Below are 27364 nucleotides of genomic sequence, written 5' to 3'. Positions count from 1 at the left end.
GCGATCTAGGTTCAATTCTGGGTACTGCCTGTGTGGAGTTTGCAAGTTCTCCCTGTGACTGTGTGGGTTTTTGCCAGGTGCTCCGGTTTCCTCCCACAGCCAAAGACTTGCAGGTTGATAGGTAAATTGGCCATTATAAATTGCCCCTAGTATAGGTAGGGGGATGTGGTAGGAATATGAGATTAGTGTAGGATTAGTATAAATGGGTCGTTGATGGTCGGCACAGACTTGGTGGGCCTGTTTCAGTGCTGTATCTTAAAATAAAATAAATTTAATTATCCAATGACCAAGGTTACAATCTGAAATTGTTGTATTCAATGTTGAGCCCGAAAGGCTGTAAAGTGCTGAGATGACAGATGAAGTGCTGTTCCTTGAGCTTACGTTAAACTTTTTGGAACACTGTGGGAGGCCAAGGACAGAAAGGTCAGAGTGGGAGCAAGTTGGAGAATTAAAATGAGAGGTGACCGGAAGTACAGTGTCACTCAATGTGCATTTGGTCTCTCCAATGTATAGGAGGTAAAAAGGCAGGTGTCGTATCTCCTACCCTTGAATGGAAAGGTGCCATGGGAAAGGGAGGGGGTGTTGGGGGTGATGAGGAGTGGACCACTCTGTTGCAGAGAGAACAGTCCTTGCAGAAGGCTGAATGGGGAGAGGACAAGACGTGTTGGGTGGTGGTATCAAGCTGGAGGTGACGGAAATGGCGGAGGATGATCTGTTGGAGTCAAAGGCTGGTGGGGTGGAAGGTGAGAACTTGTGGTTCTGGGAGGGAGGGGAACGGATGAGATCGGTTCAGCTTTTTCCTGCCCCACTGAACTGATTTCTTCCTATCTTGATTCTAATTTTTCTCCCCTGTCCAGTCTCTTCCCAGTTACATCCATAACTCTTCAGATGCCCTCCATAATTAGAACAGCTTCCAGTTTCCTGACCCTAACCTTCTCCTTTCCACCATGGATGTCTAATCTCTCTACACCTTCATTCCCCATCAGCACAATCTGGGGCCTCTCTGTTACTTCCTTGAATGGAGACCCAACCAGTCCACATCCACCACTGCCCTCTCCCTAACAGGACAGTCCTCTTTGTGGATCTTGAGAAGGTGGTAGAAGCTGTTCAGAGTCGGGGGACCATGAGGTTGGAGGCTGTGGAGGAAAGATCTCCACAGGAGATGAAGTCAGCGACAGGGCCATTGACAGTATCTGTTCCATTTCCTGAACTTCTACTCTCACCCATTTTCTATTTTTATTTCAGACTTCCAGCATCTGCAGTATTTTGCTTTTGTTCGAGATATGCTCTGTTACCTGACTTATGCTCCCAAAAGCTGCCGCATTGGGAGTTATCCTGTGCCATTAAGGAGTAAACTCTTCCTCTACTTCGAGGGGTGAGTATCCCTAACATATCATCACCTTGCCTTTGGTCCAGTTGGCAAAATTCTCACCTGTATGCCATCAGGTTTTGGGTAAGGTCTATTTTAGGATTTACGCATTTCATCTTGGCTGATAGGATGGGAACCTTCAACAACGCACTATCCTTCAGGTGAAATGTAAATTAGGCCTGTTCTCATGGTTGTTAAAGGACCGGTAGCCCTATTTGAAGAAAAGCTGGGAGTTCCCAGGAGTCCTGGATAACATTCCTCCCTTAACCAATACCACCAAAACAGTAATTGAGCATTCATCGCATTGCTGTTTTATTAGGCCATTGCATTTGCATACATATCAACTGTGACTGCAATTTAAAGCAAATCAATTAGGGGTCATTTTATGATTCTGTGCAGCTGATGGAACCCTTGCTCATTGGAAGTGCAAATCATAAATTCAGGTGCATACTCCCCAGGAATTTCTGACAATTCTGCATAGTTGTGAGAATGTGCTAAGTAAATGAGAGCACTTCTTTCAATATAGTGTTATGGCCAGGTGGGTGATGGCATGGCTTGTTCCTACTGTTCACCTCCCAACTGCCCACAGCAAGTGTTTTTGTCACTAGGATTTTAACCCCTGGTTTTATTTGTCAAATAAACGGTGGGTTTTCTTGTATGTTTAAAATAGATTAACTATTTATTGAACAATATTAATTCCTGAAATGGTTGCAACCACACCCACGCATGCATTCACTCAAACACACACACAATAATAGAGAGGAAAAGGGTAAGTAGTTTGAAGTGAGGTAGGTGTTCAGGGTTCACAGTAAACTTGTTGAATCTTCTTGGCAGACAGTTTCTTTTTAAAGTTGCAGGCCTGGATGTTTGTAGTTTTCTGGTGGTTAAGACTTCAGACTGGAGGCGGTGAACACTTTCAGTTCTCTGCTGCACCAAGTTGAAGTGTGGAATTTGCAGCAGGGCTGCATCGTTGGTTTTTACTTGTCTTCTTTTCACAGCCCTTGGCTGGACTGCTTTTCGGTGAAGTTCTTGTGATCTCTCTCTCTCTAGAGACCTACCATTTAAGGTTAAAAATCTCTCACATTAGCCTCTGTTAGGAGACACATGGCCCCCACCCTGTGGTAACCACACAATGGCCCAGGATGTGGCTACATCACACCTTTGTTTCAAAAGAACCCATTCAATTCAGGAAAGTCTCTTTATAGTTTCAGGATGGGTGAATTTGAAACCTCTTAGCTTGGAATGTATCCTTTTGTCCTTGACAGTGAGACAGTTTGAATATATGGACCAAGTTAGCCTGAGCGTCATTGGACATTTTGCAGCACATTGTCCACTTTTTAAAGGAAAAGTCAATTTTTTTTTATAACTCTTCAGTTTGGTTCTGTATTTTCATTGATGCACTTCTTGTGAGGGTGACAATAGCACCTTGATTTGATTTTTGTTCTCCTACCTAACTGTCCCCCTCCTCTCCAGCCTATTACTGGGGTTTGATTTCTACAGGCACCAGCCTTCCTCGAGTATCCCTCCTCAGTAACTATTCATCATACATGAGCCTGGAATGTGATTGCAGGCTAATTGATATTGGAGAACATAACAGCTTAATTTTGTCCTCATTGCCATCCAGTCTGAAACCTTCCCGCAAGATCAGGAGTGGAACCCTAAATTTATTTCATTCATTGTTTTTGGACATCAATTAACCGCTCCAGCTTGGGATCAGGTCACCCAGCAGAGAGAAAATCAACCTGCGTTTTTCTGGTCTATGTGGACCATTACCACCCTGAGTGATGCATTTACCCACTCAGTCACAGGGGCACAACTTTTGTTCATCAGGTCATTCGGTGCTTATGCCAAAGAAGTCAGGAGCTCTGCTCTAGCAGGCACCACTTCATCTCTCCTTTTTCTCAAGAGGTCTAGTACTCTGAAAATGAGGACAATAAGACTCCACAGGCTCAGAATACAGAACAGAAAGAAATGAAATCACAACAAGTGAAGCTCATCTTGGTTTTACATCAGAAGTCCTTTGTGATGGGATTTAGAATCATATATCCATTTTTGTAAGCCTGTTGTTGCAAACCCTGCTCCCCGCAGGCCCCCCCCCCACCCATAAGTGTTTATATTCTGACATCATGGTCCCTAGGTATGAAAAAGAGTTTTTAAGTGAACTCTGAATTTGTATCCTGTTTATTCATCCTTGCCTTGCAAAAACAGTAACATTCTTCATTTAAAACCAATTAATGGATAACATCTTACGATTGGTTAAGTTTGAGATCTCTCCAGTCTAAAACTGGATTTTTTTTGAGGCAAGGGGTAAAATGATTTTAAACCACTGTTAACTGGGGAACAACGGCTGTTACTTAGTACCTGAAAGACCAACAATAGCAGATTTATTAAAGATCCAAAAGGCATTAATTTATGTATATAGTAAACAGTTTAAAAATAAGCTGTAATACAATTTTGTGGGTTATGGAGACCATCTAAGGTAGGATATTGCAATTACCAGTAATTACAAAAGAGCTTGAGCAGTACAAGAGGGGCACAAAACTTAAACATTTTAGAAAATATTTTATTATAAAATATCAAATCTACAAAGGCATTTGATTTTTATCAGTAAGACAATATTGATAAATTTCATCTCCAAATCAAGATGCACAGGAAATTTACACACTCAAAAATATAAAAAATATATTTACATCTATTGCACAATACTTTAAAATATTTCATAGTTAAACATTTTGATATGATTAAACAGCACAAATAAAACAATTTGAAACTGTTTGGGGATAATGTTCAAGTGTAAAATTGAACTGATAGGATGAAGATCTCTGCCAGCTAAGAGCATGACGCAGTGTCAACTCAGTTCCTAGAGCACTTGAGCCCATAGAAAAAAAACTCGTCATTCAGGAAACTTGGCACCTCACTCATTCAGGTAACTGGGTGGGTGGTATGGAAAATGCCAACTGCTGCAATAGGAGATGCTCTTTTGAGGTTGAGTCTGAGGCGTGTTCGTGATAGAGTAGAAGGATTATTACTCTGCTTCTCAGCATGATCTGCTCGACTTTGGAGTGCTTGATGCTGACATGGCCATTTCACAGTGCTAATTGCCCTCATATTAATGAATGCAAAAATTAACTCAGACAAAAACATACAGGGCTGAATTTTATGGGCCCTTAGGGAGAGGAACAGAGGCAGAGGGGTCCATAAATTTGCATGGGAATGGGGGGTTGGTGAAGTGCCCGTTGCCTTCCTGATGCCTACCAATTTAGTCCAGGGTGTGGAAGGCAGAGGATGGCCTTCCTGCCTCATGCCAACTGAGGCCCTTAAGTGGCCAATTAATGACGCTTAAGGGCCTCTTCCCCCTCCACCTCAATTTAATGTTAGGCAGAAAGGCCTGCCAGCACAGGGAGACACGCCAGGTAAAATCTGGCAACCTCCTAGCGGGGTCAGGGGCCCCTCCTTTGAGGCCACCCCCCCCCCGGCAGTAATGACCTTCCCCTCCCACTAAAACCACCCCCTGCTGCTAGGGCCTGCCTGAATGGTCCTGGCGACCACGACCCCACTCATCTCTTCTCTTCAGGGCCTCCTGCACTACCAATAGTGGTGACCGCTCCCAGTACTACAGAGCTGCCAGCCATCAGACTGGCTGGCAGCTCTAGAGGTGGGAGCTCATCCCTTAAAGGAATGGCATCCCTGAAGGCGGGCAGGTAAATTGGTTGCATGCCATTAAGTAGCACCGAGTGTCCGACAGAGGGCCGAGGCGGGGTCTCCCTGACTTCCAGCCCAATCCAGCCCGTGATCTCCATTGTGCAGCAAATCAAAACAAAGGATACACTGGGGGAGGAAAAAAAGGAAAAATGAAATTATATCTTGAGACTAACTTGAATAACTACAAGTTCATTCTGACTCATGTGTTTATTATTTTAGTTTTCCTTGGTCCAATAATTATCTCCTATCAGGATCTGTTTGAGTATTGTAGGGGATGTCTCTCATTTTCAGGACAATGAGATAAAAAGTGTAACTGGACTGTTTGGACGGAGTTCAATTATATAAATACTACTTTAAGCAGCTTACTCATCACTAAAGTCAAGGAAATAGGTATCCAGTGCTCCGATACATGAGTACTATGAGAACAAGCACAAGACGACTGTAACAACCCCACAATAAGCAGAACAGCTACTGATACAAGGACAACTAAAATAACAAAGGGAGATATGGTTTCAATGCGATGCAAAAACTGAGGTTCGGCTCAAAAATATTTTTGAGCTTTTTCTGCAGTCTTCCTATATGAATATGATCAATATGCTATGAAATTGAAATGGAAAAGAATATAAATTTGAATACACAAAATATAAAACATATTTTATGCAAAATCACATTTTGCAACCAGAACTATTTCACCAAACAAATTAATAAATTAAGTGCAAATTCATCACAATGCATTCATGATGTTCCAAACACTCCATTATCATTTTGGATGTCAATCTAAGTGTACATAGGCTGACTCAAAAGAGATTTATACCATTAAAAGATAGAACGTAAAGCAGTCTGAACATGATTAACACTTAACTTGCTAAATAGGCAAGCACACAAAACTACAGATAACAAAATATTGCAGATGCTGTAAATCTGAAACAAAAACAGAAAATTCTCAGTTCAGCAGGTCAGGCAGCATCTATGGCAGGAGGAAGATAGGGTTAATATTTCAGGTTGATAACCCTACCTTCTTCTTGCCACAGAGGGTGCCTGACCTACCCAGCGATTCCAGCATTTTCTGCTTTTATTTCACTCAATAATTGCAGTGCTTTGTAGAACAAATGTTGTGCCACACTTGTAAGGTTCCAGTGATAATATTACAGTTTTTAAATCCACAGACTGTTGAACAAATGTGTGGAATACAATTAGGTGCAGATCACCACCTGTTCTATAATACATCATAAAGCACTTGAAACAATCGGTAATGAACTTACAGATTTGTTCATAAGTAATAGTGCATTATAAATGGTCTATCTTTTGCAAACCAGGTGAAAGTACTGCACAACTATTGCAATACTGAAATTTAACTGCAAGCTGCTAATCATCACAAACATATTTGAACCTAAAATAAAATACAGTACTTTATAGCAGTGTAAAGATCAACTTATTTTCATGACATTCCAACAAATAAGTACAAATAACTTCTATATTTGGCATGGCTAATTAAATATTTCTAATTTCTTGTTTGTTGCAAAGTTAAAACACCAGTATGAAACTGAAATCAGTTACAAATGGCAAAAACAATAAATTTGGCCGTAATATTAATATTGGGATTGTTGCAGAAGAAAGTCACTCACGATCGTTATAATGGATAAAAAAAATGCGACCCAGCTTTTAGGTTTTGAACATGTGGAGTTCATAAACTGAATGCAATACTTGTGATCACTTCACCATAACAAATACATTACAAAGTTAACCATACACCTATTGTACTACTGTACAGATTATTTATTTTAAAGTAGTCTCGCCTTAACATAGCATATTTATTTTACAGTTCAATTCCAAATTCTGTCTAAACGAAGTACTCCATAGACTAAAAAAAACCACAAGATTAGCTCGTGTACAATTTCCAACAGACACTAATTTAATTAAAAGTAGGCATTTTGATTTTAGTTACTGTAATATACAGCATTTTATTACAGTATATCTGAGTTACTGTGATGGCTACGCCTGGATAAGGGCAATTCAGTGATTTCTGAAGGTGGGAGTTTGCTCCATGCTTTTGTCCGATGAGAACCAAGATGATGTGACATGTCTGTGTTTTGACCAGCACCATTTACGTTCAGCTGTTGTTGTAGATAATTATTGGTTGATACCAGAGATCTAGGAACAAAAAAACTAGGTTACCAAAGCAGAAATAATCTTGCGTTTTATTGATATTAGAAAGACAGTTTACAACCTTCCACCTTCCAAAATGAAATGTATTTAAATTGCAACTGTAAGTTAAAAACATAGTAAAAGTGCCAACATTCTTTTTGACCTGATGATACTGCATCACAACATTATAATGCTATACTACTCCGTGTCCCCAACAGTTCAATGAGTTTATCCAGTGAGTAAATAGTGGAGTCACAAAACTGAAAGATCACATATTCAATCCCTCACTTAGTAAAGGGCTGAATTTTACGAGCGCGCCGCATCTCATTACAGCACTCGGAAGTCAACAGCGTGCCCGCACTCAGCGGCCACCGCTGAGCCCCCGTGATATTATGTGCAGGGGTTCATTTAAATGGTGGGGGGGGGGGGTGCGGAATGGCTACCTGCGATGACGTAGAGCGGACAGCCGCCGTGTGCTCGGCAATGGCGTCTGGCACCACCGCGCAGGCAGAGGCGCCATCTTTTAAGGGCTTCCGGCCTCACGAAACGTTTTAAAGTGACAGAATGGTTAAAAATGCAGATATACATTTATTAACATTTTGAATTCCCTGTCCCCAATGAGTAATAAATGTGTAAATGGCCCTCTCCCCCCGAAAAAATGTTTCATTCAGGTTCTTATCTTTCCCCCCAACGTAATAACCTTTGACACTCAACCCCTTCTCACTAGCCCCACAATAGAACAGGGTTTCCCTGCCTTCCACCGCTCCTCCCCCTCCCCACCAGTGTCTCGCCTCGGAACTCCATGCAGAGTTCCGAAGCTGTGCGAGTTGCAGCCAGTGGCTGTAAAATCGGTTTGGGATGGCCGCCGGAACCAGGCCAGTTAAGTTCCGCTTGATTTTAAGGAATTCTTTTATTTAAATGAAGGCCCCACTTGGCGGCATAGGACCGCACCGAGGCCTCGCCGCCGCCGATAATATGCTCGGAGTCGTGGCGGGCCTCTCCCGCATGTATTTTACAGGCTGTCCCGCCACGATCCACGACGTCGAGGGGCTGACAAAATCCAGCCGAAAGTGATTTCTGCCAGAGCTCATCCTGTTCAATATCCAGCGATCCTTGCTGGACGCGCATGTCTGTGAATACTGGGTGACAGAATTGAGTTCACCCCATGAATAACTTGTTGATATTTGTCGTCAAGTCTGACACATAAATGATAGCCACTTGAAAAAAAAACGCAGGAGAATACCCAGCTCCAGTGGAATTGTACCACATTCTGGTGGAACTGTAGCCCACCAAGGAGTCACATCTTCAGAAAAGGAGAAAGGAGGAAGTAAACAAGAAAATAAAGGAACCTCTAATAAGATTTTAAAAGGAGTAATAACCTTATACTATTAATTTCCTGAGAAAGGATACAAAACAGAGTAGGGGCTAAGACGCAGCCCTGTTTCACTCCATTCTTGATCTTAAAACGGTCGGAGGTGGAGCAGTTGAACTGAATGGTGCTGTGCACGTTATCATGGAAGGACCGTATGAGACTGCGAAGCTTGGCAGGACAGCCGATTTTCTCTAGTATCCAGTAGAGGCCCATCCTGCTCACACTGTTAAAATGCTTTTGTGAGATCCACAAAAGCAAGGTTGAGTGGTGTTTGGTGCTCTCTGCACTTCTCTTGAAGATCTTGGAGAAGATCATGTCTATCGTAGATCTGCCTGCTCTGAAGCTACATTGTGCCTCTGGGTATATTCTGTTGGCGAGTTGATGGAGCTTCGTTAAAATGACTGTGGCAAAGGCCTTCCCAGTGATGTTGCCAAGTGAGGTGACTCAGTAGTTGTTGCAATTCCCTCAATCACCTTTGTTCTTGCATAATGTGATGATGTTTGTGTCACACATATCCTGTGGGACAGAGCCTTCTCCAGCAGAGGAACAGGAGGTCGTGGAGGTATGGCAGTAGGTGGGGCTTTCCATATTTGAGTAGCTTAGCTGGTATTCCATCCTTTCCAGGTGTTTTCCTAGCTGCTAGGGAGTCAATGGCTTTTCCAAACTCAAGTAATAAGGATTCTGCATCAAGCTCATACTTGACAGGTAGCTGCAGAAGATCATCAAGGAGAGAGGCAGAGAGATATCCGTCTCACGTGAGTATAGCTTGCAGTAGTGCTCTATCCAGCGGGCCATTTGCTTATTCCTGTCAGTACTTCCCCTTTTACCAGAATTGGCTTGTTCAGCCATCAAAAGAAATGCAGATGACCTCATCTGACCTCACCAAAGTTCTGAGGCTGCATTCCCATCATCTCTTGCAGAAGGAAGGATGCCAATCATTAACTTGCTACTTAACTTGACTTTTTTTTAAAGAAACAGGCGTAATTAGCAATTTGTACTTTTTCAGAACAAATGGAGAAAAATATATATACTTTTTACTTTATTACATTTCTTATTTTTAAGTGCTCTTTCTTGAATAATCATTTCCAATTGTGCTCTTTTCCATCTCCAACTGACAGGGAACCTTCTCCAGGTCACTGCCTCATGTCATCAATGACCAATTGCTAGGAGGCATAGGAGGTGCACAAATGCAGTCTGCAGTAAATCATTTATAGTAGATAGATAACAAAAAAGCTATGGTAATTAAAATGTACCTTGAATTAAGTTCCCACAGTCAAGTCTGTAATAACTTTTGATCTTATTGCAGTATCATATTCTATTTCTAACTTGTAACAGGTGCTATGGGAGATGTTTGTTAGCAATTTTAACACCTCAAGATTCTGTAGAAATATATCACAGTTTTTACATAATTGCTTTTTTTCATATTTATGATTTAGTTGATATAATGGACCAAAGCTTATTAAAAATTGTTCATGTTTTTATCACCTATGGCTCTCCTGTAACATGGTGACAGTTTCCTGTAATTTGTTGTATTGTTTAATTTGCTGATTCAGGTATTCTACCTCCAAATTTAATCGCTCATTGTCTTTCTGCAAGTCCTCTAAGAAAACACAAAACAACAGCACAAATTTCAAACAAATATCTCTTTACAGAACATTTTTCAACTCAGTTTATATTTAGGCTATAGTTCTGCAAAACAAGGAATCTTATATTTATTTTCATCTACCAAATAAACAGTTGCTATGGGTTGAACAAGCTTTATTAAAATATGCAACACTTACAGCTGCACTTTTACATAACTACTTCATTGTAAAATTCTCAATCTTTTACAAATTTCCTGAATTTTCCCTCTAGGTGGTTAAGAATGCTTATGGGGTATTTGGCTTTGTAAATAGGGGCATTGAATACAAAAACAAGGAAGCCATGTGAAACCTTTACAAATCACTGGTTAGCCCTCAGCTGGAGTACTGAGTCCAATTCTGGGCACCATACTTTAGAAAGGATGTCAATTCCTTGGAGAGTACAGAGACGGTTGATACCAGCGATAAGGGACTTCAGATATGTGGAGACTTTGGGGAAGCTGGGATTATTCTCCTTATAGCAGAGAAGGTGCTCAAAATTATGTGGGGTTTGACAGAGCATGTAGGGAGAAAAGGTTTCCTCTGGCAAGTGGCTCGGTAACCAGAGGTCATAGATTTAAAATAATTGACGCAAGGACTGGAGGAGAAATGAGGAGAACATTCTTCACACAGAGGGTTGTTAAGATCTAGGGCTGAGTTTTATGGGCTCCCCCAACCCTCCCCCCGGAGATGGGCTAGAAGGCAGGTGGGGGGGCCCACAGAATTGTGATTGGAGGTGGGAGGCCCATCGCCTTCCCATTGCACCACAATTTAGTCGGGGGCAGGATAGGCCAATGGCAGCCTTTCTATTCAGAAGCCAACTGAGGCCCTTAAGAGGCCTATGAATAGCCACTTAAGGGCCTCTCCCTGGGGCCACTGGCATTAAGCCATCGGTGGTGGGGGGCCTCCACCATGCCCAGTACACCGAGGCGACCTCACTGTGGACTTTGGGGGGGGGGGGGGGGGGGGGGGGGGAGGGGGAAAGAGGGCTTCCTCTGTGGGCAATCGTGGCCCTTGGAGGGCCCCCACCAGCAAACAACTCGCCTTCCTGGACTCCACTCCCTTATACTCAACGCCCACCCTCGCCCCTCATCCCTCGCAGGGCCTGACAGACTGGCCCTGGTGACCCCGCCTCACTTAACTCAGGTCCGGGTATCCAATGCTAGACCTGGGTCCAAGGCCTGGTGCAGTACCAGCAGTGGCCACTGCTCCCGGTGGTGCTGGTGATACTACTGAGGTGCTGGCCCTGTAATTAGCTGACAGCTCTTGGAGGTGGGATCCCCGTCTTTAAAAGGACGTGGATCCCAGTGCCGGGCTGTTAATTGGCCTGGCGCCGTAGAATTGCATGGGTGGGGAGACTCCAGCAGCGCTGCTGGTGCCACTGAATTCAGCCCCTGGTGTGCTTTACTTGACAGTGGTGGAAGCAGATTTCATAGAAACTTTCAAAAAACAACTGGACATGTACTTGAAGAGGACAAATTTTGAGGGTTATGGGGAACAAAATTAAGCCATGGAACTAAATTGGACAGCTCTTTCAAAGAGTTGGCACAGGAAAGGTGGGCAAAATAGCTGCCTTCTATACTGTAAGATTCTTTGATGCTACAAAGTGAATTTTTTTCTCAGGAAACAATGGGACAGCAGAACTGGCTCTAGCATTCCTGGACAAGGAGAAAGAAGAAAGAAAAGAAATTGATCTTAGTTCTCCTTCACTATCCCCATTCAGCAATCCCTGTTGGAAGGGCAAACATAAATGTTGCCTAAGGCCAGGCCGTGACACTTCCATAATGGAATAACTTGTTAGCTCATCCGTTGAGAATGGCCACTTGGTATTATACCATGGTGGAGTATGGGTCCAGCGCCTGTTTTACCCTACAGTGTTGAGTCACTGTGTTCAGAAAAGTTTGGTTAAGGAACACTAGAGGAGGAAAAAAGAGAAAATAAAATGGAAACAAAATACATTTAAACAAAAGACATTGAAGGGGGTTGTTTAAGGGGATACCAAGAATATCTTTTCTGTCGTTCTGATTGTTGGGCTCAGGCAGTGGACGCAAACTCCTCCATGGTATTGTACCCTAGTGTGTACCAGGAAGAGTCAATAATCTACCAACATGCTTCAAATGAATTTCTTCTGTAAGGTTACTAATTAGCTGTTTTAACTCACTGAACTAAAAATTGAGATTATATGAGATAAACTGCAAACCAGATTATTTCCCATTACGACTGCAAAAATCTTTGCGTTAAAAAAAGAGGCTTACTGTTCTGTAGTTGGTTTCCAGCACAATTAGCAAGTTCCAAACTTGTTAGTTGAGAGCGCAACTTATTGTTTTCATCCAGCACTTTTGCTAGCCTTCCTTTTAAAGTTTCCTTCAAAAGCATTGAAGCAAAATGTTACTGTTACTTCAGTCATCACTTGTTTTACCTCTCCCTTACTACAGCACAACATACAGCTACAGTATTAGGTAGAAGGTTTTCCTCCTGATGTTTTTATTTCTTTATACACATGTCTGCCATCCACCAACATATCAAAGGGAACAAATTATGATTGCTGTGCAGATTTGTCACCATGCACATTCTGGAACATTACTATTGAATTTATATGTCATTTCATAATTGTCAACTGATGTCACTATCCCCATTTTGCAATGAGTCACACACACATGTCTGTCCCAGTTTTTCTAGTTTGGTGGGGGAGGGGGTGAGGAAGAGGGAAAAAAACTTTACCAGATGATAGAACAGAGGACCACTAACTTTTCATTCTTTCGTGTAAGATTCATATTTTGAAACTATTTTACACAGGAAATGGATCATAGTGCTTGACAGTAAATATTATACATAATTTGGGTTAGCATAGTATCTAATGTTCTAAAGGAAACTTCTGATAAAAGATCAAAACAATACATGTTTCTTCAGAAGCTTACACTTTTATCAAGAGAAAAAATTGTTACGTTAAAATCTGATTACAACAACAACTTGCATTTCTATAATGCTGTTAACATAGTAAAACAGCCAAGGTGCTTCACAGGAGCATTATCAAATAAAATTTAACACCGAGCCACATGAGCAGATATTAGAACAGGTGCCCAAAAGCTTATTCAAAGAGGTAAGTTTTAAGGAGTGTCTTAAAGAAAGAGAGAGTGGTAGAGAGGCAGACAGGTTTAGAGAGGGAATTCCAGTTGAGGGTATTGACAACTGAAGGCATGGTGGTGAATGGTGGAGTGAATAGAATTGGGGTTGCTCAAGAGGCCAGAATTGGCAGAGCATTGAGATCTCGAAGGCTTGTACGGTTAGAGGAGGCTACAGAGATCAGGAGACTACAGACATCTTTTATTCATTTATACATTGAATAATCTATTGCTATGCTAACTCTTTTACTGATTTAATTTTCAAAGTTACAATTAGATTTTTCCCCCTAAAATATAGGTCTAATATAGCTGCATGGTGCAATACTCCAACAGATTCTGCATTCCTACCTAATCCTCAGACATCTTGGGCAGGATTACAGAAAGGTATATAAGTTCACAACACTTTCATTTATTCAGCAATATTGAAACATTATCTGATTCTACTTACATCATCAGAACATAACATTTAAAATATGAATTAGCATGATATTTTGAGAGCAAAATGGAAATTAGGTTCTCATGTGACTAAGATTACTTATTATCCAACCTATTAATTGCTGGCATGTGGGATATTTATGGTCACTTGGACTATTGAAGGATTACAATTTTTAGCCATGAAGCTTTTGTTTTTTTTTGGCGCTACCAGAAAGAGATAATATAGAGGCAAGTGTTAATTAGTAATGGCAACTAGTGTGGGGGAAAATGAGTTCATCAACATAACCACTATTTTACCTGTTGGGCATTTGTTTGAAAAAATAGTTTTCATATGGCCAGATGAGGACTTTTTGCAGTTTCAAATCAAATTTTCAAACAAGAGTCAAACTGTTTCGGACAAGGGCTGTCATAAGCAAGTTTAAAATGCTACTTACGAGATCATCTTGTTTCTGAGTTAATTGGTGCTTTACACGCTGCAATTCTGCAGTGTCCAGGCCAAAGCCTGTTCTGGTCAGCAAAGATTTGTTTTCTTCAGTCAATGCTTTAACTTTTTTTTCTAGGCTTTGAATTTTTGGTATGGATGGTGAGTTAACCAGATTGGATAGCAGTTCATGAGCTGGAGCTATAGTAAAGAATAGGGTGGTAATGAAGAATGGTAGACCATTTAAAACATTTATCATTTAACAAGTATAATGCAAGGAATGAAAAAATTCAAACATTCAGGTCTAACATATCATGATCTTGAAAACAATAACATGCCACTTCAGCTTTCAATCAACATACTCAATAAATGTTTATAAGGTGATGTGTAAGCTTTAGAGAAACAGAAAATGGAAAGGTGTGATTATGTTGTAAAACTGCAGCAATACAAATAAAACTTACGGCCATGAATTTAAGCTGAAAACATTCTGCAATGATGAATAAAATGTTCGATTATCTATTGCAGAATACCACATTTCATTAAAGATTTTTAACCTTTCATCTTATGGAAGGAAAATATATTATCCAGGAGCATTGCCATTTTATAAAGGACAACTGTCTTAATCAGTTGATCTTCCCCATTTAGTTATTGTTAGCACCGCAGCCTCACAGCTCCAGCGACCCGGGTTCAGTTCTGGATACTGCCTGTGTGGAGTTTGCAAGTTCTCCCTGTGACCGCGTGGGTTTCCGCCGGGTGCTCCGGTTTCCTCCCACAGCCAAAGACTTGCAGGTTGATAGGTAAATTGGCCATTGTAAATTGCCCCTAGTGTAGGGAATATTGGATTAATGTAGGAGGGGATGTTGTAGGGAATATGGGATTAATGTAGGATTAGTATAAATGTGTGGTTGATGGTCAGCACAGACTCGGTGGGCCAAAGGGCCTGTTTCAGTGCTGTATCTCTCTATGACTAACTCCATGTTTGAATCCTTCCAATTAGGATTCTGCCCAGCCACAGTACCAAAACAGCTCTCAAAGTCACAAATTATATATAACTGAGGGAAAGGTAAAATATCCTTCCTTGTTCTTATCTACCTGTCTGCAGTCTTTGACACAGTTGACCACATCATCCTACTCCACAATCATCCAGTTCGGTGGGACTGCACTCGCCTGGTTCCATTCTTATCTATCCAGTCGCAGCCAAAGAATCACTCACAATGGCTTCTCTTCCTGCTCCCAAACAGATATCCCTGGTGTTGCCAGGAATCTGTTCTTGGCCCCCTCCAATTCACATCTATGTGCTGCCCCTCAGCGACATCATCCAAAAACACAGTCAATTTCCCCACGGACACGAACACCACTACCAAGGCCGGAATTTAATGTTAAGCCATTAAGGCCCCACCCACGAGCCGAAAAGTTGGGGGCCTGGAAGCCACTCTGCTATTTTGTGTGGCCCAGGCCCTTAACTGGCCTCGTTTGGGACTTCTGCCCCTCTGAAGCAGGAAGTCCTGCCTCCAAGAGCTGTTAGCCAATCAGAGGACCTGTAGCTCCTCAGTCCCAGCAGCGCCACTGGAAGTAGTGGCCACTGCTGGGACTGCACCCAGTAAGAGGAGCCAGGATGAACACCAAACTCAGAGCAGGTAAGTGGGAATCAGGCCTTGCTGGGGACAATTGGCTAGGCCCCGGCAAGGAGGAGGTGGGTTGGAGAGCAGGGCGAGGGCGGTGGCGTAGTTTTGACTGGGATGGCCGTGCTGCTGGTGGGGGTCCTCTGTGTGGCACAGGGTGCCCAATCTGGAGGGGCCCATACCACACCCACCTCCCCCCCAAGCCTGCAAGGAGGCCATCATGTATTACTAGGCGGCCTCCTCAGGAACTGAAGTGCCCGTCTGGTAAAATACAGGTGGTGGTGGGAAAAGGCCCTTAAGTGGCAATTAATTGGCCTGGGACGGGCAAGCCATTTGCCACCTCCCTTGCCTCTGTTAAAATAGCAGTGGGGGTGGGTAGGCGACAGGCACAGTACTCCCCGCCTCCCACATGATTTTACGCCCATCTGCCGCCTCCCGGCAGGGGGAGGTGTTAACATTAAATTCCGGCCAATATCTCATTATTTGGCTCGGTGTTAAAATTTGTTTGATAACACTCCTGTGAAGCGCCTTAGGACATTTTACCAAGTTAAAGGTATGATATAAATACAAGTTGTTGCTGTTATTGTTTAATGAGACACTGTCCTCAGGAAATGATCTAATATTAAGATAATATTGGTTAATAATTCTGCTAGGTGTTGCTAGATTGGTTTTAAATTAGCTGTGCATTATGATGGAAATATTCTTAACTTATATTTTAAGAATGTTGATACTTAAGCATTTGTATAAAATCTGTGACTGACATAGCTTAATGATAAAATTATCCCGAAATCAAGTGCTACAAATTTCAGGTCTCAGGTTCAGAATCATCGGTGTCATATTCCTTATGATCAGTTTGCTTTTACTGTGCACTATCTAAGCATAAGATAGCATGATCAGGGGTCATAATAATGAAACCCCCTTTTATATGACAAGATGGGCGGAATGGCCTCCTTCTGCACTGTAACAATTCTATAATTCTGTGAATACCATAATCTGGTATTCCTCCAATTTTCCAAAAGGCAGAGTCTGATTAACATTTTAATGAGATGGTTTACTTCAGAATTGTTATATCACTAAACAGATCTACAGTAAACCTCACAATATTTCAACTTAATTTCAGTATCATTCCTTCAAATAAAGAAAATAACAAAATATGCCATACCTTCACCGTTAGTGAGATAAAATAATTTAGTTACTCCTGAGTGGGGGGGCCGGGGGCTACAAATTATCTCCTGCTGTGTTAAAATGAATAGGACCATTGAGCAATAGTGTGTGCGCATGGTGTCATGCTGGGCCCCCACCTGCCAAAAATGAGGCACATTCACTTTGTCATGAATCTGGATTTTAAACTGTTACTAGAGTGAAGAAAGGACTTATTAATCAGATCAGCCGTGACTAGAAAAGCCATTGGCATTTTAACAGGCAGTGATTGGAAGGACAAAGGACCATTCCCTGACACATTCAACCCACAATGGACTTGATCACCGGGTATTGTGTGTAAGAGCAGCATTCCAGAGACTGCTGTAATCCAAGACGTGGTCAGACCAGTTCGGCATATGACTAACCTGCTTGGCAACCTGGGTTTTTCTGAATTGTACAAACAGTTTGAACTGAGGATCTCTCCTGTCTGCTCCCATCTATTTCTCACAAGCCTCTGAATCTACTGAAGACACGTGAACTCCAAGAGAGAAAAGTCTCCTACAGCGAACAAGGTTTAAGAAGAATACTGGGCCCCAACGAAAAACAAGATCTACCTACAATCAAGGACTCTACAGTGAGCTCGAAGAACCATAACAAAAACTCTTCAGAAATTGCCTCAAACTTTCCGACTTGATTTTTCTTCTCTTTTTTGTCTCTATTTGCACGTGTATTGCGTATGCATGCCTCGCACGGGTGCATCGTGTATCCATAGGTGTCAACCGAATTAGAGTTTAAGTTCAAGATTAATAAATTTCAACTTTTCTTCTTTAAACCTAAGAAAGCCCGTTTGTGCTGGTTTCTTTGCCTTAGAATTGGAAAGTGGTAAACAAGGATTCACCAAGGGGGAGCTAAAAACAGTGTCCAATCAAAACTCCACTGTCTCAAGAAATCTGGATAGATGCTTCATCTACTCTTAATCCTTCAGTATCTCTTCATACTGCCGATCTGTGAATTTAATCTCTTCAGAGCTAAATTTGACACAGATTGATTTTAATATAAATCATAGCAAATTTTTTCTGTGACCAAATGCCAAAAACTCCAAAGTTTATGCACTGTCCATGCTATATAACATGGTCGTCCAACATACAGCTCGCGGGCCAGAATCTAGCCTTCCAAAGGGTACCATCCAGCCCGCAGATGTAAACTGCCAAAACATCTGGTACCTTGGCGGGCAGCTATAGATTTGTTAGGATCCTGTTGCCACACAACATGGTTGCAACAAGCGGAGAGATGGCGTTCACAGCCTGCCTTTATTATTATCATTTATGGTGAGTGCAATGACAGGGAGCGAGGTGCGAGGAGTGGAGCGCAAGAGAGAGAGAAACACAGAAAGAGAGAGAGAGGGGAGAGACAGAGAGAGGGGGGGAGGGAGATGGGAGAGAGAAAGGGTGGGGGGGAGGGAGATGGGAGAGAGAAAGGGTGGGGGGGAGGGAGATGGGAGAGAGAAAGGGTGGGGGGGAGAGGGGAAAGGGTGGGGGGGGAGAGGGGAGAGAAAGGGTGGGGGGGGGTAGAGGGGAGAGAGAAAGGGTGGGGGGGAGGGAGATGGGAGAGAGAAAGGGTGGGGGGGTAGAGGGTGGGGGGGGGTAGAGGGGAGAGAGAAAGGGTGGGGGGGGGTAGAGGGGAGAGAGAAAGGGTGGGGGGGGGGAGAGGGGAGAGAGAAAGGGTGGGGGGGGGAGAGGGGAGAGAAAGGGTGGGGGGGGGGAGAGGGGAGAGAAAGGGTGGGGGGTGGGGGGGGAGAGGGGAGAGAAAGGGTGGGGGGTGGGGGGGGAGAGGGGAGAGAAAGGGTGGGGGGTGGGGGGGGAGAGGGGAGAGAAAGGGTGGGGGGGGAGAGGGGAGAGAAAGGGTGGGGGGGGGGAGAGGGGAGAGAAAGGGTGGGGGGGGGGAGAGGGGAGAGAAAGGGTGGGGGGGAGAGGGGAGAGAAAGGGTGGGGGGGGGAGAGGGAGAGAAAGGGTGGGGGGGGGAGAGGGGAGAGAAAGGGTGGGGGGGGGGAGAGGGGAGAGAAAGGGTGGGGGGGGGAGAGGGGAGAGAAAGGGTGGGGGGGGGAGAGGGGAGAGAAAGGGTGGGGGGGGGAGAGGGGAGAGAAAGGGTGGGGGGGGAGAGGGGAGAGAAAGGGTGGGGGGGGGAGAGGGGAGAGAAAGGGTGGGGGGGGAGAGGGGAGAGAAAGGGTGGGGGGGGGGAGAGGGGAGAGAAAGGGTGGGGGGGGGGGAGAGGGGAGAGAAAGGGTGGGGGGGGGGAGAGGGGAGAGAAAGGGTGGGGGGGGGAGAGGGGAGAGAAAGGGTGGGGGGGGGAGAGGGGAGAGAAAGGGTGGGGGGGGAGAGGGAGAGAAAGGGTGGGGGGGGAGAGGGGAGAGAAAGGGTGGGGGGGGGGGAAGAGGGGAGAGAAAGGGTGGGGGGGGGAAGAGGGGAGAGAAAGGGTGGGGGGGGGAAGAGGGGAGAGAAAGGGTGGGGGGGGGGGAAGAGGGGAGAGAAAGGGTGGGGGGGGGGAAGAGGGGAGAGAAAGGGTGGGGGGGGGGAAGAGGGGAGAGAAAGGGTGGGGGGGGGAAGAGGGGAGAGAAAGGGTGGGGGGGGGGAAGAGGGGAGAGAAAGGGTGGGGGGGGGGAAGAGGGGAGAGAAAGGGTGGGGGGGGGGGAAGAGGGGAGAGAAAGGGTGGGGGGGGGGGAAGAGGGGAGAGAAAGGGTGGGGGGGGGGAAGAGGGGAGAGAAAGGGTGGGGGGGGGGGGAAGAGGGGAGAGAAAGGGTGGGGGGGGGAAGAGGGGAGAGAATGGTGGGGGGGGGGTAGAGGGGAGAGAAAGGGTGGGTGGGGAAGAGGGGAGAGAAAGGGTGGGGGGGGGGAAGAGGGGAGAGAAGGGTGGGGGGGGAGAGAAGGGTGGGAGGGGAGAGAAAGGGTGGGAGGGGAGAGAAAGGGTGGGAGGGGGGAGAGGGGAGAGAAAGGGGGGGAGAGGGGAGAGAAAGGGTGGGAGGGGAGAGAAAGGGTGGGAGGGGAGAGAAAGGGTGGGGGGGGAGAGGGAGAGAAAGGGTGGGGGGGGGAGAGGGGAGAGAAGGGTTGGGGGGGGAGGGGAGAGAAGGGTTGGGGGGGGGAGGGGAGAGAAAGGGTTGGGGGGGGGAGAGGGGAGAGAAAGGGTTGGGGGGGGGAGAGGGGAGAGAAGGGTTGGGGGGGGAGAGGGAGAGAAGGGTTGGGGGGGGGGAGAGGGAGAGAAGGGTTGGGGGGGGAGAGGGGAGTGAAGGGTTGGGGGGGGAGAGGGGAGAGAAGGGTTGGGGGGGGAGAGGGGAGAGAAGGGTTGGGGGGGGGAGAGGGGAGAGAAGGGTTGGGGGGGGAGAGGGGAGAGAAGGGTTGGGGGGGGAGAGGGGAGAGAAGGGTTGGGGGGGGAGAGGGGAGAGAAAGGGTGGGGGGGGTGAGTGGGGGTGGGGAGGGGTGGGGGTGGGGGTGAGGGGAAGGGGTGGGGTGGGGGATAGGAGGGTGAGAGAGGGGTAGGGGGTGTGAGAGGGTGTGGTGGGGGTGGTGGGGTGAGGGGGGAGAGGTGGGTGTGAGTGGGGAGTGGGGGGTGTGGTGAGAGGGTGATGGGTGAGGAGGGGGGGAGAGGAGGGTGGGAGAGGGAGTGAGGGGGGGAGGGGGGGAGTGGAGGGGGGAGAGGAGGGGTGAGGTGGGGGGTGAGGAGGGGGGGAGTGGAGGGGGGAGAGGAGGGGGGTGTGGGGGGGGTGTGGGGGGGGAGTGGGGGGGGAGTGGGAGGGGGGTGGTGAGGTGGTGGGGGGGGTGTGGGGGAGAGGGGGGGGTGGAGGAGGGGGGGAGTGGTGGGTGGGGGGTGGTTGGAGGGGGGGGTGGGAGGGAGGGGGGGGTGTGTGGGGGGGTGGGGTGGGGGGTGAGGGGGGGGTGGGTGGGTGAGGGGGGGTGTGGGGGAGGTGGGGGTGGTTGGGGTGGGGGTGGGGGGGTGGTTGGGGGAGTGTGGGGGAGGTTGGGGAGGGGGTGTGGGGGGTGGTTGGGGTGGGGGTGTGTGGGGGGTGTTTGGGGTGGGTGTGTGGGGGAGGTTGGGGTGGGGGTGGGGTTGGGAGGGGGAGGGGTGGGGGAGGGTGAGGGGGTGAGTGGGGGGTGTGTGGGGGGGAGTGTGTGGGGGGTGTGAGGGGGGAGGTGTGGGGGGGAGGGGGGGGTGTGGGGGGGTGGTGGGGGGGGTGTGGGGGGTGTGGGGGGGAGGGGGGTGGTGGGGTGGGGGGGTGGGGGGTTGGGGGGGGGTGGGGGGTGGGGTGAGGTGGGGGTGGGTGGTGTGGGTGGGTGGGTGGGGGTGGTGGGGTGGGGGGGTGGGGTGGGGTGTGTGGGGGGTGAGGGGGGTGTGGGGGGGGGTTGGGTGGGGGTGTGGGGGGGGGATGGGGTGAGGGGGGGTGGTGGGGTGGGAGTGGGGGTGGTGGGGTGGGGTGTGGGGGAGGGTGGGGGGTGAGGGGAGGGTTGGGGTGGGGGGAGGGGGGGTTGGGGGGGTGTGGGGGTGGAGGGGTGGGGTGTGTGGGGGGGGTGGGGGGGGTGTGGGGGGGGGAGTGGGGGGTGGGGTGGGTGTGTGGGGGGGGTTGGTGGGGGTGAGGGGGGGTTGGTGGGTGTGGGGGGTGGGTTGGGGGGGGTGGGGGGTGGGTTGGGGTGGGGGAGGTGGGGTGGGTTGGGGAGGGGGTGGGGGGGGAGGGGTGGGGAGGTGGGGGGAGGGTGGGTGGGGGTGGGGGGGAGGGAGGGGTGGGGGGGTGGGTTGGGAGGGGGGAGGGGGGAGGGAAGGGGAGGGTGTGGGGGGTGGAGGGAAGGGGTGGGGAGGTTGGAGGGGTGGGGGAGGGTGGTGGGTGGGGGGAGTGGGGGTGGGATGGGGGGGTGAGAGGGGGGAGGGAGGGGTGGGGGAGGGAGGGGGGGTGGGAGTTGGGTGGGGGTGGGAGGGGTGGGGAGTGAGTGGGGGGGAGGGGAGGGGTGAGTGGGGGGGAGGGGGGGTGGGAGGGGGGTGGTTGGGGAGAGAGGGGGGTGGGAAGGGGAGGGGAGAGGTGGGGTGGGTGGGGTGGGGAGAGTGGGGGGTGGGTGGGGGGTGGGGGGTGGGTGGGGTGTGAGGGGGGGAGGGGTGAGGGGGTGGGAGGGGTGAGAGGGGGGAGGGATGGGTGAGGGGAGGGTGGGTGTGGGGGGAGGGTGAGGGGGTGGGAGGGGAGAGAGGGGGGGAGGGAGGGGAGAGGGGGGAGGGATGGGGAGAGGGGGGTGGGTTGGGGAGAGGGGGGGTGGATGGGGTGGGGGTGAGGGGGGATGGGTGGAGGGGGTGGTGGGAGGGGGGAGTGGAGGGGGGGGTGGTGGGAGGTGTGGGAGGGGGTGAGGGGGAGGGGAGGGGAGGGGGGGGGAGAGGGGGGGAGGGGAGGGGAGGGGGGAGTGGGAGGGGGGGAGGGGAGAGAGGGGGAGGGAAGGGGTGGGGAGAGAGGGGGAGGGAAGGGGAGGGGGAGAGAGGGGGGAGGGAAGGGGGGGGGAGAGGGGGAGGAGGGGGGAGGGAAGGGGAGAGGGGGGAGGGAAGGGGAGGGGGGGGAGGGGAGAGAGGGGGAGAGGGGGAGGGAAGGGGAGGGGAGAGAGGGGGGAGGAAGGGAGGGGTGAGAGGGGGGGAAGGGAGGGGAGAGAGGGGGGAGGGAAGGGGGGAGAGAGGGGGGGAGGGAGGGGGAGAGAGGGGGGAGGAGGGGAGAGAGGGGGGAGGGAGGGGGAGAGAGGGGGGAGGGAGGGGGAGGAGGGGAGGGAGGGGGTGAGAGGGGGAGGGAGGGAGAGAGGGGGGAGGGGGAGAGAGGGGGGGAGGGGGAGGGGGTGAGAGAGGGGGGGAGGGAAGGGGGGTGGGAGAGGGGGGTGGGGAGAGAGGGGGAGGTGAGGGGGGGGGGTGAGGGGGAGGGGGAGAGGGAGGGGGGAGATGGGAGGGGGGAGATGGAGGGGGAGAGGGAGGGGAGAGGGGAGGAGAAAGGGGGGAGGAAGGGGAGAGGGGGAGGGGAGGGTGGGGAGAGGAGGGGGAGGGGTGGGAGAGGAGGGGAGGGGGGAGAGGGTGAGGGGGAGAGGTGGGGGGAGTGAGGGTGAGAGGGGAGAGAGGGGGGAGTGAGGGTGGGGTGGAGAGAGGGGGGAGTGAGCGGGGGGGGGGGTGAGAGAGGGGGAGTGAGGGGGGGGGTGGAGGAGGGGGTGAGGGGGAGGGGGGTGAGAGAAGGGGGAGGGGGTGGGGAGAGGGGGTGGAGAGAGGGAGAGGGGGGGGTGAGAAGGGGGAGGGGGGGAGGTGAGAAGGGGAGGGGGGAGAGCGAGAGGGGGAGGGGGGAGAGCGAGAAGGGGGAGGGGGGAGAGCGAGAAGGGGAGGGGGGGAGAGCGAGAAGGGGGAGGGGGGAGAGCGAGAAGGGGGAGGGGGAGAGCGAGAAGGGGGAGGGGGGAGAGCGAGAAGGGGAGGGGGAAAGCGAGAAGGGGAGGGGGAGAGAAGGGGGAGAGAGAGGGGGAGGGGGGAGAGAGAAGGGGAGGGGGGAGAGAGAAGGGGGAGGGGGAGAGAGAGGGGAGGGGGAGAGAGAGGGGGAGGGGGAGAGAGAAGGGGGAGGGGGAGAGAGAGGGGGAGGGGGGAGAGAGAGGGAGGGGGGAGAGAGAAGGGGAGGGGGAGAGAGAAGGGGGAGGGGGGAGAGAGAGGGGGAGGGGGGAGAGAGAAGGGGAGGGGGGAGAGAGAGGTGGAGGGGGGAGAGAGAGGTGGAGGGGGAGAGAGAGGGGAGGGGGGAGAGAGAAGGGGGAGGGGGGAGAGAGAAGGGGGAGGGGGGGAGAGAGAAGGGGAGGGGGGAGAGAGAAGGGGGAGGGGGGAGAGAGAAGGGGGAGGGGAGGGGGAGAGAAGGGGAGGGGAGGGGAGAAGGGGGAGGGGGGGGAGAGAAGGGGGAGGGGAGGGGGAGAGAAGGGGAGGGGAGGGGGGAGGAGAAGGGGGAGGGAGGGGGGAGAGAAGGGGGAGGGGAGGGGAGAGGGGAGGGGGAGAAGGGAGAGGGGGGAGAGAAGGGGGAGGGGAGGGGGGAGAGAAGGGGAGTGGGGGAGAGAAGGGGGAGGGGGGGGAGAGAAGGGGGAGGGGGAGAGAAGGGGAGGGGGGAGAGAAGGGGGAGGGGGAGGGGGGAGGGGAGAGAAGGGGGAGGGTGGGGGAGAAGGGGGAGGGGGGAGAGAAGGGGTGGGGAGGGGGAGAGAAGGGGAGGGAGGGGGGAGAGAAGGGGGAGGGGATGGGGGAGAGAAGGGGGAGGGGAGGGGGGAGAGAGGGGGAGGGGTGGGGAGAGAAGGGGGAGGGTGGGGGAGAGAGGGGGAGGGGTGGGGAGAGGGGGAGGGGGAGAGAGGGGGAGGGGTGGGGGAGAGAAGGGGGAGGGGTGGGGGAGAGAAGGGGAGGAGGGGAGAGAGAAGGGGGAGGGGGAGGAGGGAGAGAAGGGGGAGGGGGGAGAGAGAAGGGGGAGGGGGGGAGAGAGGGGAGAGAAGGGGGAGGGGGGAGAGAGAAGGGGGAGGGGGGCGAGAGAAGGGGGAGGGGGCGAGAGAAGGGGGAGGGGGGCGAGAGAAGGGGGAGGGGGGCGAGAGAGGGGGGGGCGAGAGAAGGGGAGGGGGCGAGAGAAGGGGGAGGGGGAGAGAAGGGGAGGGGGGCGAGAGAAGGGGGAGGGGGGCGAGAGAAGGGGGAGGGGGGAGAGAGAAGGGGGAGGGGGGAGAGAAGGGGAGGGGGCGAGAGAAGGGGAGGGGGAGAGAGAAGGGGAGGGGGGAGAGAGAAGGGGGAGGGGGGAGAGAGAAGGGGAGGGGAGAGAGGGGAGGGGGGAGAGAGGGGAGGGGGAGAGAAGGGGGAGGGGGGAGAGAAGGGGAGGGGGAGGAGGGGAGGGGGAGAGAGAAGGGGGAGGGGGGAGAGAGAAGGGGGAGGGGGGAGAGAGAAGGGGGAGGGGGGGAGAGAAGGGGGAGGGGGGAGAGAGAAGGGGGAGGGGGGAGAGAGAAGGGGGAGGGGGGAGAGAGAAGGGGGAGGGGGGGAGAGAGAAGGGGGAGGGGGAGAGAGAAGGGGGAGGGGGAGGAGGGGGAGGGGAGAGAAGGGGGAGGGGAGGGGAGAGAAGGGGAGGGGAGGGGGGAGAGAAGGGGGAGGGGAGGGGGAGAGAAGGGGGAGGGGAGGGGGAGAGAAGGGGAGGGGGGGAGAGAAGGGGGAGGGGGAGAGAGAAGGGGGAGGGGGGAGAGAGAAGGGGAGGGGGGAGAGAGAAGGGGGAGGGGGAGAGAGAAGGCGGGAGGGGGGAGAGAAGGGGGAGGGGAGTGAGGGGGAGGGGAGAAGGGGAGGGGAGGGGGGAGAGAAGGGGGAGGGGAGGGGTGAGAGGGGAGGGGGGGAGAGAGGGGGAGGGGAGAGGGGGAGGGAGGGGGAGAGAAGGGGAGGGGAGGGGGGAGAGAAGGGGGAGGGGAGGGGGAGAGAAGGGGGAGGGGAGGGGGGAGAGAAGGGGAGGGGAGGGAGGGGGAGAGAAGGGGAGGAGGGGGAGGGGAGGGGAGGGAGGGGGAGGGGAGGGGGGAGAGGAGGGGGAGGGGAGGTGGGAGAGAAGGGGGAGGGGAGGGGGGAGAGAAGGGGAGGGAGGGGGAGAGAAGGGGGAGGGGGAGGTGGGAGAGAAGGGGGGGGAGGGGGGTGGAGAGTGGAGGGGAGGGGGGAGAGAAGGGGGAGGGGAGGGGGGAGAGAAGGGGGAGGGGAGGGGGAGAGAAGGGGGAGGGGAGGGGGAGAGAAGGGGAGGGAGGGGGGAGAGAAGGGGGAGGGAGGGGGGAGAGAGGGGGAGGGGAGGTGTGGGGGAGAGAGGGGAGGGGGGGAGAGAGGGGGGGTGGGGAGAGGGGAGTGGTGGGGGAGAGGGGGAGGGGGGAGGAGGGGAGGGGGGAGAGAAGGGGAGGGTGGGGAGAGAAGGGGGAGGGTGGAGAGAGGGGAGAGGGGGAGGGGAGGGGGGAGTGGAGGGTGGGAGGGGAGGGGGAGAGAAGGGGAGGGGGAGGGAGAGAAGGGGGAGGGGAGGGGGGAGAGAAGGGGGAGGGAGGGGGGGAGAGAAGGGGGAGGGGAGGGGGAGAGAAGGGGGAGGGGAGGGGGGGAGAGAAGGGGGAGGGGAGGGGGGAGAGAAGGGGAGGGGAGGGGGGGAGAGAAGGGGAGGGGAGGGGGGGGAGAGAAGGGGGAGGGGAGGGGGGAGAGAAGGGGGAGGGGAGGGGGGAGAGAAGGGGGAGGGGAGGGGAGGGGAGGGGAGGGGGGGAGAGGGGTGGGAGGGGGGAGAGAAGGGGAGGGGAGGGGGGAGAGAAGGGGAGGGAGGGGGGAGAGAGGGGGGGAGAGAAGGGGAGGGGAGGGGGGAGAGAAGGGGAGGGGAGGGGGAGAGAAGGGGGAGGGGAGGGGGGAGAGAAGGGGAGGGGAGGGGGGAGAGAAGGGGGGAGGGGTGAGGGGGGGTGAGAAGGGGGAGGGGAGGGGTGGGGGGAGAGGGGGGAGGGGAGGTGGGGTGAGAAGGGGATGGGAGGTGGGGAGAGAAGGGGGAGGGGAGGTGGGGAGAGAAGGGGGAGGGGAGGTGGGGAGAGAGGGGGAGGGTGGTGGGGGAGAGGGGAGGGGTGGTGGGGAGAGAAGGGGAGGGGTGGTGGGGAGAGATGGGGTGGTGGGGAGGGGGGTGGTGGGGAGGGGAGTGGTGGGTGGTGGGGGGTGGTGAGGGGGGTGGTGGGAGAGAAGGGGGAGTGGGTGGGAGAGAAGGGGGGTGGTGGAGAGAGGGGGTGGTGGGGTGTGGGGAGGGTGGGGGTGGTGGGTGAGAGGGGGTGGGAGAGTTGGGGGTGGGTGGGAGAGAAGGGGGTGGAGGTGGGAGAGAAGGGGAGGGTGGGGGAGGGGGGAGTGTTGGGGGAGGGGGGGGAGGGTGGGGAGGTGGGGGGGGGTGGGGGGAGGGGAGGTGGGGAGGGTGGGGAGGGGTGGTGGGGAGAGGGGGAGGGGGGGTGGGGGGGAGGGGGGAGAGAAGGGGGAGGGGGGGATGGGGAGGGTGGGAGGGGGAGGGGAGGGTGGGGAGAAGGGGGTGGGGGTGGGGTGTGAAGGGGGAGGGTGGGGAGGTAGGGGGAGGGTGGGGGAGAAGGGGGAGGGGGGGAGAGAAGGGGGAGGGTGGGGGGGAGGGTGAGGGGGGGGGTGAGGGGGAGGGGGAGTGGGGGGGAGAGGGAGGGGGAGTGGAGGGAGGGAGGGGAGGGGGGAGAGAGGGGAGGGGAGGGGGGAGAGAAGGGGGAGGGGTGGGGGGGAGAGAGGGGGAGGGGAGGGGGGAGAGAAGGGGAGGGGGGGGAGAGAAGGGTGGGAGGGGGGGAGAGAAGGGGGAGGGAGGGGGGAAGGGGGAGGGGGGGGAGAGAAGGGGGAGGGAGGGGAGGGGGGGAGAGAAGGGGAGAGGGGGGAGAGAAGGGGGAGT

The 27364-nt window shown here is 52.2% G+C and overlaps 1 protein-coding gene across 4 annotated transcripts in view; it reads right to left on the bottom strand.

Moving 5' to 3' along the window:
- Window positions 1-4003: 4003 nt before the first annotated feature.
- LOC137378993 (leucine-rich repeat-containing protein 36-like) overlaps window positions 4004-27364 on the bottom strand; it is a 114284-nt gene continuing 90923 nt past the window's right edge. For all 4 annotated transcript variants that reach the window (XM_068049558.1, XM_068049560.1, XM_068049559.1 and 1 more), the window contains 4 exons: window positions 14199-14386; window positions 12463-12571; window positions 10074-10188; window positions 4004-7222 (listed from right to left, as the gene is read on the bottom strand). In XM_068049558.1, coding sequence (XP_067905659.1) covers window positions 7036-7222; window positions 10074-10188; window positions 12463-12571; window positions 14199-14386 — 599 coding nt within the window. In that variant the 3' untranslated portion in view covers window positions 4004-7035. The remainder of the gene's footprint in view (window positions 7223-10073; window positions 10189-12462; window positions 12572-14198; window positions 14387-27364) is intronic.

This window comes from Heterodontus francisci, chromosome 17 (genome assembly GCF_036365525.1).
Source record: "Heterodontus francisci isolate sHetFra1 chromosome 17, sHetFra1.hap1, whole genome shotgun sequence".
NCBI lineage: Eukaryota > Metazoa > Chordata > Chondrichthyes > Heterodontiformes > Heterodontidae > Heterodontus > Heterodontus francisci.
This window is presented reverse-complemented; position numbering and strand designations above follow the sequence as displayed.